General features: G+C 40.3%; 1 protein-coding gene and 1 long non-coding RNA gene across 2 annotated transcripts in view; both read right to left on the bottom strand.

The window, feature by feature from the left end:
• LOC144673104 (uncharacterized) overlaps positions 1–17819 on the bottom strand; it is a 158975-nt gene that overhangs the window by 16301 nt on the left and 124855 nt on the right. Inside the window, exons 107-112 of the mRNA XM_078535093.1 lie at positions 17653–17709; positions 6494–6553; positions 5762–5818; positions 4628–5022; positions 2051–2225; positions 1710–1942 (exon numbers count right to left, since the gene is read on the bottom strand). Coding sequence (XP_078391219.1) covers positions 1710–1942; positions 2051–2225; positions 4628–5022; positions 5762–5818; positions 6494–6553; positions 17653–17709 — 977 coding nt within the window. The remainder of the gene's footprint in view (positions 1–1709; positions 1943–2050; positions 2226–4627; positions 5023–5761; positions 5819–6493; positions 6554–17652; positions 17710–17819) is intronic.
• LOC144673107 (uncharacterized) lies at positions 7124–17376 on the bottom strand. Its single transcript, XR_013574259.1, has 4 exons — positions 17314–17376; positions 16403–16462; positions 7457–7519; positions 7124–7173 (listed from the first exon to the last, which is right to left on the bottom strand). It is a non-coding gene; the product is annotated as an uncharacterized LOC144673107 (long non-coding RNA).

Below are 17819 nucleotides of genomic sequence, written 5' to 3' on the forward strand. Positions count from 1 at the left end.
GTTCCGGTGGGCTGACCTAATATATATATATGCAGATGTATTATAATGAGGTTCCCGGCGTCCAATGATGGGAAATGTGGCCCGTCATCGGCAGGCTGAGCGGGCGGTCGCGAGCTGGTTTCACACCACCATCAAACTGATTGCACCACATTGTCCGCTCACACCACTGAGCGTGCCCAACGCCAGTGGGCACAGAAAACCCCGGCCTCATCTCAGTGGACTAATGATATGGAGGATGGATGAAATTAACTGAAATCATGTTGCATAATTTATATTCTAAATTTTAAAATAGGGCCCGACACTAACACTAATCTACATTAGTCTAGTATTTGATAATGATAAACAATTTCAAAAAGTACTCTTTAACATGAGGAAACAGGAGTGACTTTAGTACATAATCTATATTAAAATTGTGACTGCACTTCAAAAGTACTTCATTGGTTGCAAACTGCTTTTTGGATGCCCTGAGGTTGTGAAAGGTGTTATATTAATGCAAGTTTGTCTGTTGTCTGTTTGCTCTAAGCTGTCACAACAGTGCAGTGCTGAATGAATGTTGCATTGTCAGGGTTGCATTCTTTTGAATGAGGTTTTGAACTAAGGTCCCATCTGCCTGCTCCATTCGTTCTGGTGAATACTAAAGATCCCATGCTACTGTTTAAAGAAGGGCAGTGTGTTCTCCAATGTCTTGTTCAGCATACTTCTCTTAGCCAATAGTAAATTAATCTTTCTATGATGCATGTTTGCCTGCATAATACGAACTACTACACTTCATGAGTGAGTGTAAGAAAGGTGCTCCCATATGTTTCTGAGTAATATATAAACACAAGTTTTTTTCTTAAGGAACAGGGTAAAGGATTGCTGGAGAAAGGAGAGGGTTTATTGGTCTGACATACGTGGGCCTTTCAAAAAACTAGTTCATAGTGGTTTAGGCTTTCTTGGAAGGTGCTATCCGAGATTTGTGAGTTCATAGATATCCTCAGTGATTCCATTTGTTCTACCTGTAGCTATGCAAATGTCAACAACTATTAATTTCTGGATGCTGACTGAGCCTTTCCAGTTATCAGGAGGTATTTTCTGGCACTGGATAATGCTTTTGTCTCTACTCCTAAAAGCATTAAATGATACTTGAGTATGGTTCCAAAGTCTCTGCTGCCTTGTCTAAGTGACCATTCAAATTTGTGATTCTGTCAGTGCGCGTTTGAAAGCTACTTAAATGTGAGTGCACCACAGTTAAGCCCATTTGTGTTCTAAAAGTTCACACTGTAAACTGTCAAACAAGAATCACTGATAGCAATCTGGAGCAGGACACTGGCTACCCATTCCCTTTCTGTAGTCCCTATTACCACCATCTGACTAACTAGGCGACTAGTTTTATGAACTTCTGCTTTGTGTGACTCCAGGCAATTTGCTGGTCCATCCATTTCTACAGAGACAGTTGAAAGGGCACCAACAAATTTATTTCATTTTTGGGTTTCCGAAGAATAGTCATATTGGGCTCGAAACTTTAACTGTATTTCTCTCTCCACAGATACTGTCTGATTTGTTGAGTTTCTCCAGAACTGTCTGCTCTTATTTCTGCTTTACAGCATCTGCAGTATTTTGCTTTTAAATCTATTTTATTATTGGCTTCCTAAATGTGTTAGGCTTAGATTATAGATTTAATTGATAGTATCTGTTCATAATAATCCACAATACTCTAAAGCACTTACCACATACTGATCCCCAGTTGAAATAGCTACAGTATTTCCATTGTAAAATATAATTAGCCCTTTTGGACAAGATTTAGGCACACTGGGCCAGCAAAAATAATTGTCCAATAGAATTTTGAAATTGTATTTTGGAACTTGCTCTTCAACAAGAATATATGTGCAATTCTCAAAGAAGTCGTATTGCAGGCCATTAAATGTACGATAATGTGGGTCTCCCCATACTTCACATTCACCTAAAAGTCAGAAAAAGATAGAATTTCAATATGGCAGTAAAGCAAGAACGCTACAATTTTCCAAATGGGCATTTAACTTAAATTGCTGAACAGAGAAAGGATACTAACAATCACATTCCCATTTCTCACAACAGCCATTTTTAGTTCGGACTTTCACAGGCTCTATGCCATTGCTGCATGTTGGTTTATTCTGTAGTGATGGACATGTCACGTCTACTATCGAATAGATATCTTTTCCCAAACAAGTAATTTTGGAGCAACCTTCCTCCCAAGTTTCATTGCACTAGAAAGAAAAGGAGCAAAAAGTTCATAGAAAATTTTGAGTTGGTTTAATTATTAAACATGGAAACTATACTTATCCCTACTTGTACTCTAACTAGCAACATTAGCAGTTTGTACACAAGAGTAAAAAGTTGCCTATCAAATTCAATGCTATCTTTGCTTATTAGTATTTTCAGAATGCCTGAAAATAACTGAATAATCATTGCCATTATCTGATGTGGTTTCTGTTTATTTTGTCCGTTTTTAAACAATTTTTTCTGCTTGGAATAAATTGTTTCGTTGTGCTTTTTCCTGCACCTTCATTCATCATAATCAATTCTTGTTTTCTCTGCTCCTCCATCTACTACTGGGCACCACAATACTGTCCTCTTATGGCAGACTTGGCTACTGCTGCCATACCTGCTATTACACAGCAGCACTACATTCACGGGAATATAACCTTAAACATGAAGGCATACAAATCATCTGGCACAGGTACATTCATTAAAAACTACACCACTCTTCATCTGAAGGAGTCTGGATAAAAATATTACCCCAGTATCTGCAAGAATTCCTTCTCATGAGGCTGTCCCTTTAATGCCCCCTTAATAACTGCAGGTGCCCCAAACTTCCTCCTCTGTCTAGCCTGGCACCCAATAGATCACCATCAGGTGCAACTGAAGCATGCCAATGACAAATGATGAAGTGTTAAATGGAACTTCTTGGCAGAATATACTCCAGTTAATATTACCGCCAAACCCCCCGAGAGGAAAACTGGGACAATGATCCTTTTGGAAAATTGTTGGGGAGATGTTCTATTTTGCAGTGCCGACTGTTCCTCCCTCCATCCTTTCACACAGTAGGAGCGCAAACTGGTAAATCGTGCTCTCCATCCATTGATTGTAAAGGTTGGAAAATCAGGGGCAGACAATGTGCAATTTCCTGATGTGTGCTAAAGGCACAAAAATGGTGTCTACCTTAACGATGTTGTTGAAATGACTGGCTCTTAGAAACCCAGTCAATGCTGAACAGGTAAAGAAATAAACAGGGATTTTCCACTTCAGTGAATTTGAGCCCAAAGATGCAGCCCTGACTCCAGCTGATCTTCTAGTTGGCATGCCACAGTTTTTTTTTTAATTCATTCTTGGAATGTGGGCATTACTGGCTAGGCCAACATTTATTGTCCATCCCTAATTGTCCTTGTTCATCAGAAAGCATTGCTGTGCGTCTGGAGTCCCATATAGGCCAGACAAGGTAAGGAGAGCAGATTTCCTAAACCATTAGTGAACCAGATGGGTTCATCATCATTTGACTTTTAATTCCAGATTTTTCCACTATCTACCATGGTGGGATTTAAACCCAGGTCCCCAGAGCATTGTCCTGGATCTTTGGATTACAAGCCCAGCAACAATACCACTACACCATCACCTACTCCCAAGGTGAGCTGGCTTCCACTGAGCAATGTAGCCAGAGTGTTGCACAGTTTAGAAGTTCAAATAGCTTACTTAGCTAGCAGGTGTCTGACTGCAGTTTTGGGGATCATTTCAGGGATCAGTACATTTAATTTTTCAATTTACCTCCCATTTCTCTTAAGAAATGGTGGCCCCTGCTGGGGTTGATTTTACAGGTGCTGCAAGTCTTCTGGTGCCTTGTTAAAGCAGTTACTTCTGTTATATTTTTGTTATTGCCCTGTCATTCTTACATACAACTGTAAACTCTTTGTGGATCTCAACCTCCATCTCATTTCCACTATAGGGTGGCTTGCAATCTCCATTGCAAATTGCACCAATTTTCTCCATAATTCTCACTCTATCCATGTGGAGTCTGTCTTCCAACAATCCCCTAGGAAAGCTTTATGTTCAAGTGCTATGCTACAGCCCTTCATTAACATTTCCACTCTATCCAGCTTTTTGCCCTGCTTGTTCTCCTGAAAGTGGTGTATCCAGGAATACGAAGTTCGCAGTTCTGTTCAAATATAAGCCATGTCCCTGCTTTAGCTAATAAATCATATTCCTCTATTGTTATTAATGTTTACAATACCCTAATTTTATGTTTAAGGTTATGTGTATTTATGCATACTAATCAATCCCGATTCCAATTTATTTGGAATGTTGGTCCTTATTCTCTTTCTTGGTTTTCTGCCTTAGTTCTTTCATCAGCATTCCTTCTTCTAACAGTGTTTTTTTTTTTCTCTATCATCATTTCATAACTTCCTTCTTTCCCTTTGTAATAATGTTTTCTTTCCATTTATTTCAACAAAGTCTTCTGCTTCTGTGATAACAGTATTATAAGTCTTCACCGCGAGTCACGAACCTAGACTTTCCCCAGAACAATCATCAAAACACATTAAAGTTGAATTGAAAAAATTATTGCTTCCAATGTCATTTATATTGACTATCAGAACTCCTGCAATAAGAAGCTTACTTTTCTATGAGGCAGTCGATTACAATAACATGCAGGTATAACTTTCGTTGAGCTAATTATTGACGTTGGATAAACTGTGCTCGGGGTCGAAGGCGTTACAGACTCACAGCAGACTCGAATTCTATAGTCCAAACACATCATGGCATTCAGAGAAGTCTCTTCATTGAAACTGCAAATCAGTCCCTTCTCTACATCGCAAGTGACATTGTCCTTTGTTTCACTGATTGGACGCTGTGGGAATTTGACAGCTTCACATTCAATGTGGCTTATTTTATTAGTGAAAACAGGGCACAATTTGTCGCGTATTGGCTCCAGTAATTCGGAATCATTTTTGTCAAAAATAGATGGCGTTTTTCCATTAAACCAGTCAGACCATGCACCATTGCAAATCACTTCTGTAGGAAAAGATAATGACATACTTAATATGGAATATAAATAGGCAGCTGACAAAATCATTTCCAAATGTTGACTGAGATGAACAGACTGTCAGGTGGAACAAAGATGAAAGTAGGAGAGAAAAAAGAAAACTTTCCTGTTAATCTGGTTACAGTACAACATTAACAACTTTTAAAGCACTTATGAGTAGTGCCTGACAGTAAACCCAGTGGTTGTTGCTATCACTGTTATAGTAATTCCTACTGAAGAACAAGAAAAGCAATCAAAACCACAACACTGCAAATTTAAGGCATTGGAAAAGTATTTGAAAAGAGAATTGGGATCCAGTATCACAGACTTGAGACTAAAGTCACCTCTCCCAAGTCACCATGTCGAGCAGGGAGGTGACAATTATTCAAATCCAGCTCTGCTGAGCAGGAGGTGTCATATAAATGCCTGATACCAGCTCCAAAAGCTTCACCTGGAACTCGGTCGCAGCAGGAGGCTCCCAGGAGGGCAGCAGAAACACTTCAAGGATGTCCTCAAAGCATCCCTGGAGAGCTCAAATATACCTCCAAAAAAGTCATCACAGGCCCATCCAAACAACATCTGCCCCGCATGTGGCAGAATCTGCAGATGCTGCATTGGGCTTATCTGCCATTTTAGAGCTCCTCTAATCAGAATGGAAGCAAGTCATCCTCAAACCCGAGGGACTGTCTGACAGGCAAGAGGGAGATATTGAAAGAAAGCATCACTTACCAGTTGGAGAACTGGCTGTAGACACAGTTGTTGTTACGGTTGATGGAGTTGGCACTTCTGAAGGAAAAGGAAAACATTGAAAACTGCTGCACTCTGACTGCAAATTCAGCAGCATTAATACAGTTCCAGCATTCGGTTATTTAATTGACAATAAGGAATAAAGAATGAGGAAAGTATTGACAACAGTGACTGACTACCTCAACTAACTTCAAGTACAAAGGACCAAACTTAAACAGGGAAAAGACAAATCAATATTTGCATATTTGGTTTTGTTTCAAAAATATTCTTTAAAGTTACATGTGAAAGAAGAAAATGGAAGAATATGAACAAACGCAGCATTCTAAGGGGAACATCCATTGATAAGATATATTTTCGAACCCACTGGACTTTGAAAAAGATGCTGCCTATCACCATCAACATGCAATTAACATTTTCCATATTATGTAAATGTCAGGCCGTTATTTAGGAAAAGATTTGATAAACATTGGTGAGCAATTAGATTCCATGGGAGAACGGTGCATACAGAAACATGGATAAAACATATTTCCTCATGTGCACATTCCGACCGAGCTTTGTCTGAACGTGTCAGTTATCACCCAGTTCACTCTGGAAGCTCTGGACTAAATATCGACAAGTGTGAAGTAATGGACTTCCACTGTCTGGAAGTTGTGGAATTAAGGTAGCTCGTGTCACTGGTTTTCCTACTGTATATCGAAAGAAGCCATCACTCACCTGGTGTGGAGCTGGTAGTGGACCTGGATGTAGTTGATTTCACTGATGTCGTGGTCACTTCTGAAGGACAAGAAACATAATCAAACCCACTGCAATACAACATAAAGGCTAATCGTGTTCCACTGTAAGATTTATTTTATTGGCTTTGCTGCAAATATGATGAGTAAAATAGTACATCTGGATTCCGATGTCTCCATATATTCAATCACTTCCACCCACATCAGGTCCACATGACTGAATGGACTGACATTGCCTAAAAGGCGAATTTGAGAACAGTGCACTGGTGTGAACACTCATGCACACAAGAGTTCCCCTCAGCCCCGGCCTCTCATCGACCTTCTTTCAAGGAATAAAAATTTCATCCATTTCCCTTTGTAAAGTAAGGTCACAGTATCTACCAGTGGTGAAGTCATGAACTTCTAGTGTGTGCTGGAAGAAGATCACTTGTTTCACTAGTGTAAAAGCAAAATAATGTGTATTTGGAAATCTGAGACAAAGCCATAAAGTACAGGAAATACTCAGCAGGTGTTGGCAGACTTGCTGAACTTTTCCAGCATTATCTTTTTATTGCACTTGTTTCCTGGTCTTGCTGATGCTCATCAAAAGAGGGCTTTACTTACCCGGTGTGGAACCAGTCGTGTACCCAGTTGATGTTGGTTTCACTGTTGTAGTGACCCCTTCTGGGGAACAAGAAAAATAATGAACACCACTTCACCACGATATAAACACCACAGTTTTCATGTAGTTTGACCATAAAACTATCACATTGATCGTGTTACAAAAGTGATGATTACAAAACCAATTGATGATTCAGATTTAAGTAAATTTTCAACCATTTACATCGAACAGGCAGCGTGTACAAGACTGAATGAATGGATGGAGATTTCTTGAAAGCTGCAAAAGGGAAAAGCATCCCAGTGTGAACAGACTTGCTGGTGAATATTGAAAGGAGACATCACTTACCTGCTGTAGTAGTTTTCTCAGTCACAGGTGTGGTAGTTGTTTCCTGTGTTGTTGTTGACACTGCTGACAAGAAAATAACATTCAAAATCACCGAATTCCAATTCTAAATCCTACAGTATTGTGAATTTTACAACTGGGATACATTCTTGATATTAAGGCGCAAATCTTGAGGACATTGGTAAGTACAGCTACTCACTAGGTATCATGACGTCTTTATCTGCTTTATGTTATTAAACAAGTATCATTTAACATGAAGATATTATGAAATGGTAAATATGTAAATAAGAACCATAAATGTGAGAGGAGCAAGTTAGCATTTGTAAATGCTTCAAATGCATTATTTCATGATCATGCTCTAAAACATTAATAATGTCAAGAGCATAGAAAAGGGAAATTCTTTTCACAATATTTGGCAAAAATTCCAATGGAATTGAAAAGTGTTCAGCCTGCGAGAAGCTTGAAGTGGAAATTTTACAGTTTAGTAACAGGGTGGAAAATCGTAATGAAAATGTGTGTGAGAATAATTGGCAACTAAAGGAGATAGATTTGGGAAGAAGTGTCCAAATATGCAGTTAAAACTCTTAAAACATTCATTATTTAATTCCTCCGATGGGGTAAAACTCCTCCGGGAGAACTTGACACAACAGCGCTTTTGTAATTGTTTTAAATGCCATTGTTTGCAGATTGAGAATAGTGAACTTTTCAAATAATTCCTTCAGAAGGAATTGGCTTTGGGTCTAAAGGACTGAACTGATGGACCTGCATTGTCTGTGCCAAAGTTGATCTAGGCGGAGTTGCAAGAGTAATTGAAAAGAGTATTTGAATCCAGTATTACAAACCTGAGACAAGGGTCATCCTCTCCCTAGCTAACATGTCGAGCAGGGAGGTGACAATTACTCAAAACCAGCTCTGCTGGGCAACAGGTGTCATATAAATGCCTGATACCAGCTCCAAAAGTTTCATCTGGAACTCGGCCGCAGCAGGAGACTCCCAGGAGGGCAGCAGAAACACTTCAAGGATGTCCTCAAAGCATCCCTGAAGAGCTCAAATATCCCGCTGGATCCATGGGAGTCCCTGGCCTTTGACTGTCAAAAATGAAGAGGTTTCATTTGGGAAGACACCGGACATATCGAGAGATTCGTCGCAGAGACAAGATCGAGTCATCGGAAAGAGCACACACACCGCCAAACAAGTCATCTACATGACCCTCAAATCACCATTTGCCCTGCATGTGGCAGAACCTGCAGATTGTGCATTGGACTTATCTGCCATGGTAGAGCTCCTCGAACCGGAATGGAAGCAAGTCATCCTCGAACCCAAGGGACAGTCTAACAGGCAAGAGGGAGATATTGAAAGAACACATCACTTACCAGTTGTAGAACCGGCTGTAGACACAGTTGTTGTTACGGTTGATGGAGTTGGCACTTCTGAAGGAAAAGGAAAACATTGAAAACCGCTGCATTCTGACTGCAAATTCAGCAGCATTAATACAGTTCCAGCATTTGGTTATTTAATTGACAATAAGGAATAAAGAATGAGGAAAGTATTGACAACAGCTACTGACAACCTCAACTAACTTCGAGTACAAAGGACCAAACTTAAACAGGAAAAAGACAATTCAATATTTGCATATTTGGTTTTGTTTCAAAAATATCCTTTAAAGTTACAGGTGAAAGAAGAAAATGGAAGAATATGAACAATCGAAACATTCTAAGGGGAACATCCTTTGATAAGATATATTTTTGAACCCACTGGACTTCAAAAAAGATGCTGCCTATCACCATCAACGTGCAATGAACATCTTCCATATTATGTAAATGTCAGGCCGTTATTTAGGAAAAGATTCTGTAAACATTGGTGAGCAATTAGATTCCATGAGAGATCGGTGCATACAGAAACATGGATAAAACATATTTCCTCATGTGCACATTCTGATCGAGCTTCGTCTGAACGTGTCAGTTATCACCCAGTTCACTCTGGAAGCTCTGGACTAAAAATTGACAAGTGTGAAGTAATGGACTTCCACTGTCTGGAAGTTGTGGAATTAAGGTAGCTCGTGTCACTGGTATTGCTACTGTATATCGAAAGAAGCCATCACTCACCCGGTGTGGAGCCGGGAGTGGACCTGGTTGTAGCTGATTTCATTGTTGTCGTGGTCACTTCTGAAGAACAAGAGACATAATCAAACCCACTGCAATACAACATAAAGGCTAATTGTATTCCACTGTAAGATTTATTTTATTGGCTTTGCTGTAAAAAGGATGTGTAAAATAGCACATCTGGATCCCGATGTCTCCATATATTCAATCACTTCCACCCACATCAGGTCCACATGACTGAATGGACTGACGTTGCCTAAAAGGCGAATTTGAGAACAGTGCACTGGTGTGAACACTCATGCACACAAGAGTTCCCCTCAGCCCCGGCCTCTCATCGACCTTCTTTCAAGGAATAAAAATTTCATCCATTTCCCTTTGTAAAGTAAGGTCACAGTATCTACCAGTGGTGAAGTCATGAACTTCTAGTGTGTGCTGGAAGAAGATCACTTGTTTCGCTAGTGTAAAAGCAAAATACTGTGTATTTGGAAATCTGAGACAAAGCCATAAAGTACAGGAAATACTCAGCAGGTGTTGGCAGACTTGTTGAACTTTTCCAGCATTATCTTATTATTGCACTTGTTTCCTGGTCTTGCTGATGCTCATCAAAAGAGGGCTTTACTTACCCGGTGTGGAACCAGTCGTGTACCCAGTTGTTGTTGGTTTCACTGTTGTAGTGACCCCTTCTGGGGAACAAGAAAAATAATGAAAACCACTTCACCACGATATAAATACCACAGTTTTCGTGTAGTTTGACCATAAAACTATCACATTGATCTTGCTACAAAAGTGATGGTTACAAAACTAATTGATGATTCAGATTTAAGTACATTTTCAACCATTTACATCGAAAAGAAAGCGTGTACAAGACTGAATGAATGACGGAGATTTCTTGAAAGCTGCAAAAGAGAAAAGCATCCCAGTCTGAACAGACTTGCCGGTGAATAGTGAAAGGAGACATCACTTACCTGCTGTAGTAGTTTTCTCAATCACAGGTGTGGTAGTTGTTTCCTGTGCTGTTGTTGACACTGCTGACAAGAAAATAACATTCAAAATCACCGAATTCCAATTCCAAATCCTACAGTATTGAGAATTTTACAACTGGGATACATTCTTGATATTAAGGCACAAATCTTGAGGAAATTGGTAAGTACAGCTACTCACTAGGTATCATGACTTCTTTATCTGCTTTATGTTATTAAACAAGTATCACTTACCCGAAGTGGAGGTTGTACTGGTGGTCGTTGTGCTCACTGGTGACACTGGCTCACAGCAAATGCGAACTTGGTAGTCAGAACAAAATCTTTTCTCCTCCAAAGCACTTTGAGAGACCTCACAGTTGAGCCCTTTGTCTTTGTCGCATGTCACATTGTCTGGTGACTCGCTGATTGGTCTCTCAGGCTGATCAACAAATTGACACTGAATGTTAGTGATTACTTCAGTAGGGAAGGAACAGTATTCATTATGTTTGGGATCAAGCAATTCAAAATCGCCTGGGCTGCCCTCAGAAGGTGTATGTTCGTTAATCCAGGGTGACCATTTGCCATGGCAGACGAGCTCTGTAAGAGAAAAGGAGAAATGTAGGAGAACACATGAGACACTCATGAACTAACCAAAAATAAGAAACATAAATGTGACAGGAGCAAGTTAGCATTTGTAAATGCTTCAAATGCATTATTTCATGATCATGCTCTAAAACATTAATAATGTCAAGAGCATAGAAAAGGGAAATTCTTTTCACAGTATTTGGCAATGATTCCAATAGAATTGACAAGTGTTCAGCCTGCGAGAAGCTTGAAGTGGAAATTTTACAGGGTGGAAAATCGTCATGAAAATGTGTGTGAGAATAAGTGGCAACTAAAGGAGACAGATTTGGGAAGAAGTGTCCAAATTTGCAGTTAAAACTCTTAAAACATTCATTATTTAATTCTTCCGATGGGGAAAAACTCCTCCGGGAGAACTTGACACAACAACGCTTTTGTAATTGTTTTAAATGCCATTGTTTGCAGATTGAGAATAGTGAACTTTTCAAATAATTCCTTCAGAAGGAATTGGCTTTGGGTCTAAAGGACTGAACTGATGGACCTGCATTGTCTGTGCCAAAGTTGATCTAGGCGGAGTTGCAAGAGTAATTGAAAAGAGTATTTGAATCCAGTATTACAAACCTGAGACAAGGGTCATCCTCTCCCTAGCCAACATGTCGAGCAGGGAGGTGACAATTACTCAAAACCAGCTCTGCTGGGCAACAGGTGTCATATAAATGCCTGATACCAGCTCCAAAAGCTTCACCTGGAACTCGGTCGCAGCAGGAGACTCCCAGGAGGGCAGCAGAAACACTTCAAGGATGTCCTCAAAGCATCCCTGAAGAGCTCAAATATCCCGCTGGATCCATGGGAGTCCCTGGCCTTTGACTGACAAAAATGGAGAGGTTTCATTTGGGAAGACACCGGACATATCGAGAGATTCGTCGCAAAGACAAGATCGAGTCGTCGGAAAGAGCACACACACCGCCAAACAAGTCATCTACATGACCCTCAAATCACCATTTGCCCTGCATGTGGCAGAACCTGCAGATTGTGCATTGGACTTATCTGCCATGGTAGAGCTCCTCGAACTGGAATGGAAGCAAGTCATCCTCGAACCCAAGGGACAGTCTAACAGGCAAGAGGGAGATATTGAAAGAACGCATCACTTACCAGTTGTAGAACCGGCTGTAGACACAGTTGTTGTTACGGTTGATGGAGTTGGCACTTCTGAAGGAAAAGGAAAACATTGAAAACCGCTGCATTCTGACTGCAAATTCAGCAGCATTAATACAGTTCCAGCATTTGGTTATTTAATTGACAATTAGGAATAAAGAATGAGGAAAGTATTGACAACAGCTACTGACAACCTCAACTAACTTCGAGTACAAAGGACCAAACTTAAACAGGAAAAAGACAATTCAATATTTGCATATTTGGTTTTGTTTCAAAAATATCCTTTAAAGTTACAGGTGAAAGAAGAAAATGGAAGAATATGAACAATCGAAACATTCTAAGGGGAACATCCTTTGATAAGATATATTTTTGAACCCACTGGACTTCAAAAAAGATGCTGCCTATCACCATCAACGTGCAATGAACATCTTCCATATTATGTAAATGTCAGGCCGTTATTTAGGAAAAGATTCTGTAAACATTGGTGAGCAATTAGATTCCATGAGAGATCGGTGCATACAGAAACATGGATAAAACATATTTCCTCATGTGCACATTCTGATCGAGCTTCGTCTGAACGTGTCAGTTATCACCCAGTTCACTCTGGAAGCTCTGGACTAAAAATTGACAAGTGTGAAGTAATGGACTTCCACTGTCTGGAAGTTGTGGAATTAAGGTAGCTCGTGTCACTGGTATTGCTACTGTATATCGAAAGAAGCCATCACTCACCCGGTGTGGAGCCGGGAGTGGACCTGGTTGTAGCTGATTTCATTGTTGTCGTGGTCACTTCTGAAGAACAAGAGACATAATCAAACCCACTGCAATACAACATAAAGGCTAATTGTATTCCACTGTAAGATTTATTTTATTGGCTTTGCTGTAAAAAGGATGTGTAAAATAGCACATCTGGATCCCGATGTCTCCATATATTCAATCACTTCCACCCACATCAGGTCCACATGACTGAATGGACTGACGTTGCCTAAAAGGCGAATTTGAGAACAGTGCACTGGTGTGAACACTCATGCACACAAGAGTTCCCCTCAGCCCCGGCCTCTCATCGACCTTCTTTCAAGGAATAAAAATTTCATCCATTTCCCTTTGTAAAGTAAGGTCACAGTATCTACCAGTGGTGAAGTCATGAACTTCTAGTGTGTGCTGGAAGAAGATCACTTGTTTCGCTAGTGTAAAAGCAAAATACTGTGTATTTGGAAATCTGAGACAAAGCCATAAAGTACAGGAAATACTCAGCAGGTGTTGGCAGACTTGTTGAACTTTTCCAGCATTATCTTATTATTGCACTTGTTTCCTGGTCTTGCTGATGCTCATCAAAAGAGGGCTTTACTTACCCGGTGTGGAACCAGTCGTGTACCCAGTTGTTGTTGGTTTCACTGTTGTAGTGACCCCTTCTGGGGAACAAGAAAAATAATGAAAACCACTTCACCACGATATAAATACCACAGTTTTCGTGTAGTTTGACCATAAAACTATCACATTGATCTTGCTACAAAAGTGATGGTTACAAAACTAATTGATGATTCAGATTTAAGTACATTTTCAACCATTTACATCGAAAAGAAAGCGTGTACAAGACTGAATGAATGACGGAGATTTCTTGAAAGCTGCAAAAGAGAAAAGCATCCCAGTCTGAACAGACTTGCCGGTGAATAGTGAAAGGAGACATCACTTACCTGCTGTAGTAGTTTTCTCAATCACAGGTGTGGTAGTTGTTTCCTGTGCTGTTGTTGACACTGCTGACAAGAAAATAACATTCAAAATCACCGAATTCCAATTCCAAATCCTACAGTATTGAGAATTTTACAACTGGGATACATTCTTGATATTAAGGCACAAATCTTGAGGAAATTGGTAAGTACAGCTACTCACTAGGTATCATGACTTCTTTATCTGCTTTATGTTATTAAACAAGTATCACTTACCCGAAGTGGAGGTTGTACTGGTGGTCGTTGTGCTCACTGGTGACACTGGCTCACAGCAAATGCGAACTTGGTAGTCAGAACAAAATCTTTTCTCCTCCAAAGCACTTTGAGAGACCTCACAGTTGAGCCCTTTGTCTTTGTCGCATGTCACATTGTCTGGTGACTCGCTGATTGGTCTCTCAGGCTGATCAACAAATTGACACTGAATGTTAGTGATTACTTCAGTAGGGAAGGAACAGTATTCATTATGTTTGGGATCAAGCAATTCAAAATCGCCTGGGCTGCCCTCAGAAGGTGTATGTTCGTTAATCCAGGGTGACCATTTGCCATGGCAGACGAGCTCTGTAAGAGAAAAGGAGAAATGTAGGAGAACACATGAGACACTCATGAACTAACCAAAAATAAGAAACATAAATGTGACAGGAGCAAGTTAGCATTTGTAAATGCTTCAAATGCATTATTTCATGATCATGCTCTAAAACATTAATAATGTCAAGAGCATAGAAAAGGGAAATTCTTTTCACAGTATTTGGCAATGATTCCAATAGAATTGACAAGTGTTCAGCCTGCGAGAAGCTTGAAGTGGAAATTTTACAGGGTGGAAAATCGTCATGAAAATGTGTGTGAGAATAAGTGGCAACTAAAGGAGACAGATTTGGGAAGAAGTGTCCAAATTTGCAGTTAAATCTCTTAAAACATTCATTATTTAATTCTTCCGATGGGGAAAAACTCCTCCGGGAGAACTTGACACAACAACGCTTTTGTAATTGTTTTAAATGCCATTGTTTGCAGATTGAGAATAATGAACTTTTCAAATAATTCCTTCAGAAGGAATTGGCTTTGGGTCTAAAGGACTGAACTGATGGACCTGCATTGTCTGTGCCAAAGTTGATCTAGGCGGAGTTGCAAGAGTAATTGAAAAGAGTATTTGAATCCAGTATTACAAACCTGAGACAAGGGTCATCCTCTCCCTAGCCAACATGTCGAGCAGGGAGGTGACAATTACTCAAAACCAGCTCTGCTGGGCAACAGGTGTCATATAAATGCCTGATACCAGCTCCAAAAGCTTCACCTGGAACTCGGTCGCAGCAGGAGACTCCCAGGAGGGCAGCAGAAACACTTCAAGGATGTCCTCAAAGCATCCCTGAAGAGCTCAAATATCCCGCTGGATCCATGGGAGTTCCTGGCCTTTGACTGACTAAAATGGAGAGGTTTCATTTGGGAAGACACCGGACATATCGAGAGATTCGTCGCAGAGACAAGATCTAGTCGTCGGAAAGAGCACACACACCGCCAAACAAGTCATCTACATGACCCTCAAATCACCATTTGCCCTGCATGTGGCAGAACCTGCAGATTGTGCATTGGACTTATCTGCCATGGTAGAGCTCCTCGAACTGGAATGGAAGCAAGTCATCCTCGAACCCAAGGGACAGTCTAACAGGCAAGAGGGAGATATTGAAAGAAAGCATCACTTACCAGTTGTAGAACCGGCTGTAGACACAGTTGTTGTTACGGTTGATGGAGTTGGCACTTCTGAAGGAAAAGGAAAACATTGAAAACCGCTGCATTCTGACTGCAAATTCAGCAGCATTAATACAGTTCCAGCATTTGGTTATTTAATTGACAATAAGGAATAAAGAATGAGGAAAGTATTGACAACAGCTACTGACAACCTCAACTAACTTCGAGTACAAAGGACCAAACTTAAACAGGAAAAAGACAAATCAGTATTTGCATATTTGGTTTTGTTTCAAAAATATTCTTTAAAGTTACAGGTGAAAGAAGAAAATGGAAGAATACGAACAATTACAGTATTCTACGGGGAACATCCTTTGATAAGATATATTTTTGAAACTACTGGAGTTTGAAAATGCCGCTGCATATCACCATCAACGTGCAATGAACATTTTCCATATTATGTAAATGTCAGGCCATTATTTAGGAAAAGATTCGGTAAATATTGGTGAGCAAGTAGATTCCATGAGAGAACGGTGCATACAGAAACATGGATAAAACATATTTCCTCAGGTGTATATTCTGTTCGAGTTTCGTCTGAATCTGTCAGTTATCACCCAGTTCACTCTGGAAGTTCTGGACTAAACATCGACAAGTGTGAAGTAATGGACTTCCACTGTCTGGAAGTTGTTGAAACAAGACGGCTCGTGTCCCTGGTTTTGCTACTGTATATCGAAAGAAACTATCACTCACCCGGTGTGGAGCCGGGAGTGGACCTGGTTGTAGCTGATTTCACTGTTGTCGTGGTCACTTCTGAAGAACAAGAAACATAATCAAACTCACTGCAATACAACATTCAAGATATGTGGAAGAAGGTGTAGGGGGACGTGATGAAGAACTTTTTTACGCAGAAGGTAGTGGGTGTCTGGAATTCGCTGCCCAAGTTGCTGGTTGAGGCAGAAAGTTTAAACTCTTTTACAAAGTACCTGGATCTGCAGCTAAAGTGCTCTAAACTGCAGGGCTATGGGCCGGGTGCAGGAAGGTGGGATTAGAATGGGCATCTGGGTGGCTTCTGCTGGCGTGGACAAGATGGGCCGCGTGGCCTCCTTCTGTGTTGTAACTTTTCTTGGTTCTTTCGTTCTAACATAAAGGCTAATCGTGTTCCACTGTAAGATTTATTTTATTGGATTTGCTGCAAATATGATGTTTAAAATAGTACAGCTGGGTTCAGATATCTCCAAATATTCAATCACTTCCACCCACATCAGGTCCACATGACAGAATGGACTGACATTGCCTAAAAGGTGAATTTGAGAACAGTGCACTGGTGTGAACACTCATGCACACAAGAGTTCCCCTCAGCCATGGCCCCTGATCTACCTTCTTTCAAGGAATAAAAATTTCATCCATTTCCCTTTGTAAAGTAAGGTCACAGTATCTACCCATGATGAAGTGATGAACTTCTAGTGTGTGCCGAAAGAAGATCACCTCTTTCACTCGAGTAAAAGCAAAATACTGTGGATTTGGAAATCTGAGACAAAGCCATAAAGTACAGGAAATACTCAGCAGGTGTTGGCAGACTTGCTGAACTTTTCCAGCATTATCTTTTTATTTCACTTCTTTCCTGCTCTTGCTGCTGTTTATCAAAAGAAGCCTTTACTTACCCGGTCTGGAGCCAGTAGTGGACCCAGTTGTAGTTGGTTTCACTGTTGTAGTCAACCCTTCTGAGGAACAAGAAGAATAATGAAAGCCACTGCACCACAATGTAAATACCATAGCTTTCCTATATATTGTTGGCATAAAACCAACACACTGATCTTGCTACAAAAGTGAAATTTTCAAAACTATTTGATGATTCAGATTTAAGTACATTTTCAACATCCCGTCAAAAAGGAAATGTACAAGACTGAATGAATGACGGAGATTTCTTGAAAGCTGCAAAGAGAAAAGCATCCCAGTGTGAACAGACTTGCCGGTGAATATTGAAAGGAGACATCACTTACCTGCTGTAGTAGTTTTCTCAGTCACAGGTGTGGTAGTTGTTTCCTGTGTTGTTGACACTGCTGACAAGAAAATAACATTCAAAACCACCGAATTCCAATTCCAAATCCTACAGTACTGAGAATTTTACAACTGGGATACATTATTAACATTAAGGGAGGCCGCCACG

Source organism: Cetorhinus maximus, unplaced genomic scaffold (genome assembly GCF_964194155.1).
Source record: "Cetorhinus maximus unplaced genomic scaffold, sCetMax3.hap1.1 HAP1_SCAFFOLD_271, whole genome shotgun sequence".
Lineage (NCBI taxonomy): Eukaryota > Metazoa > Chordata > Chondrichthyes > Lamniformes > Cetorhinidae > Cetorhinus > Cetorhinus maximus.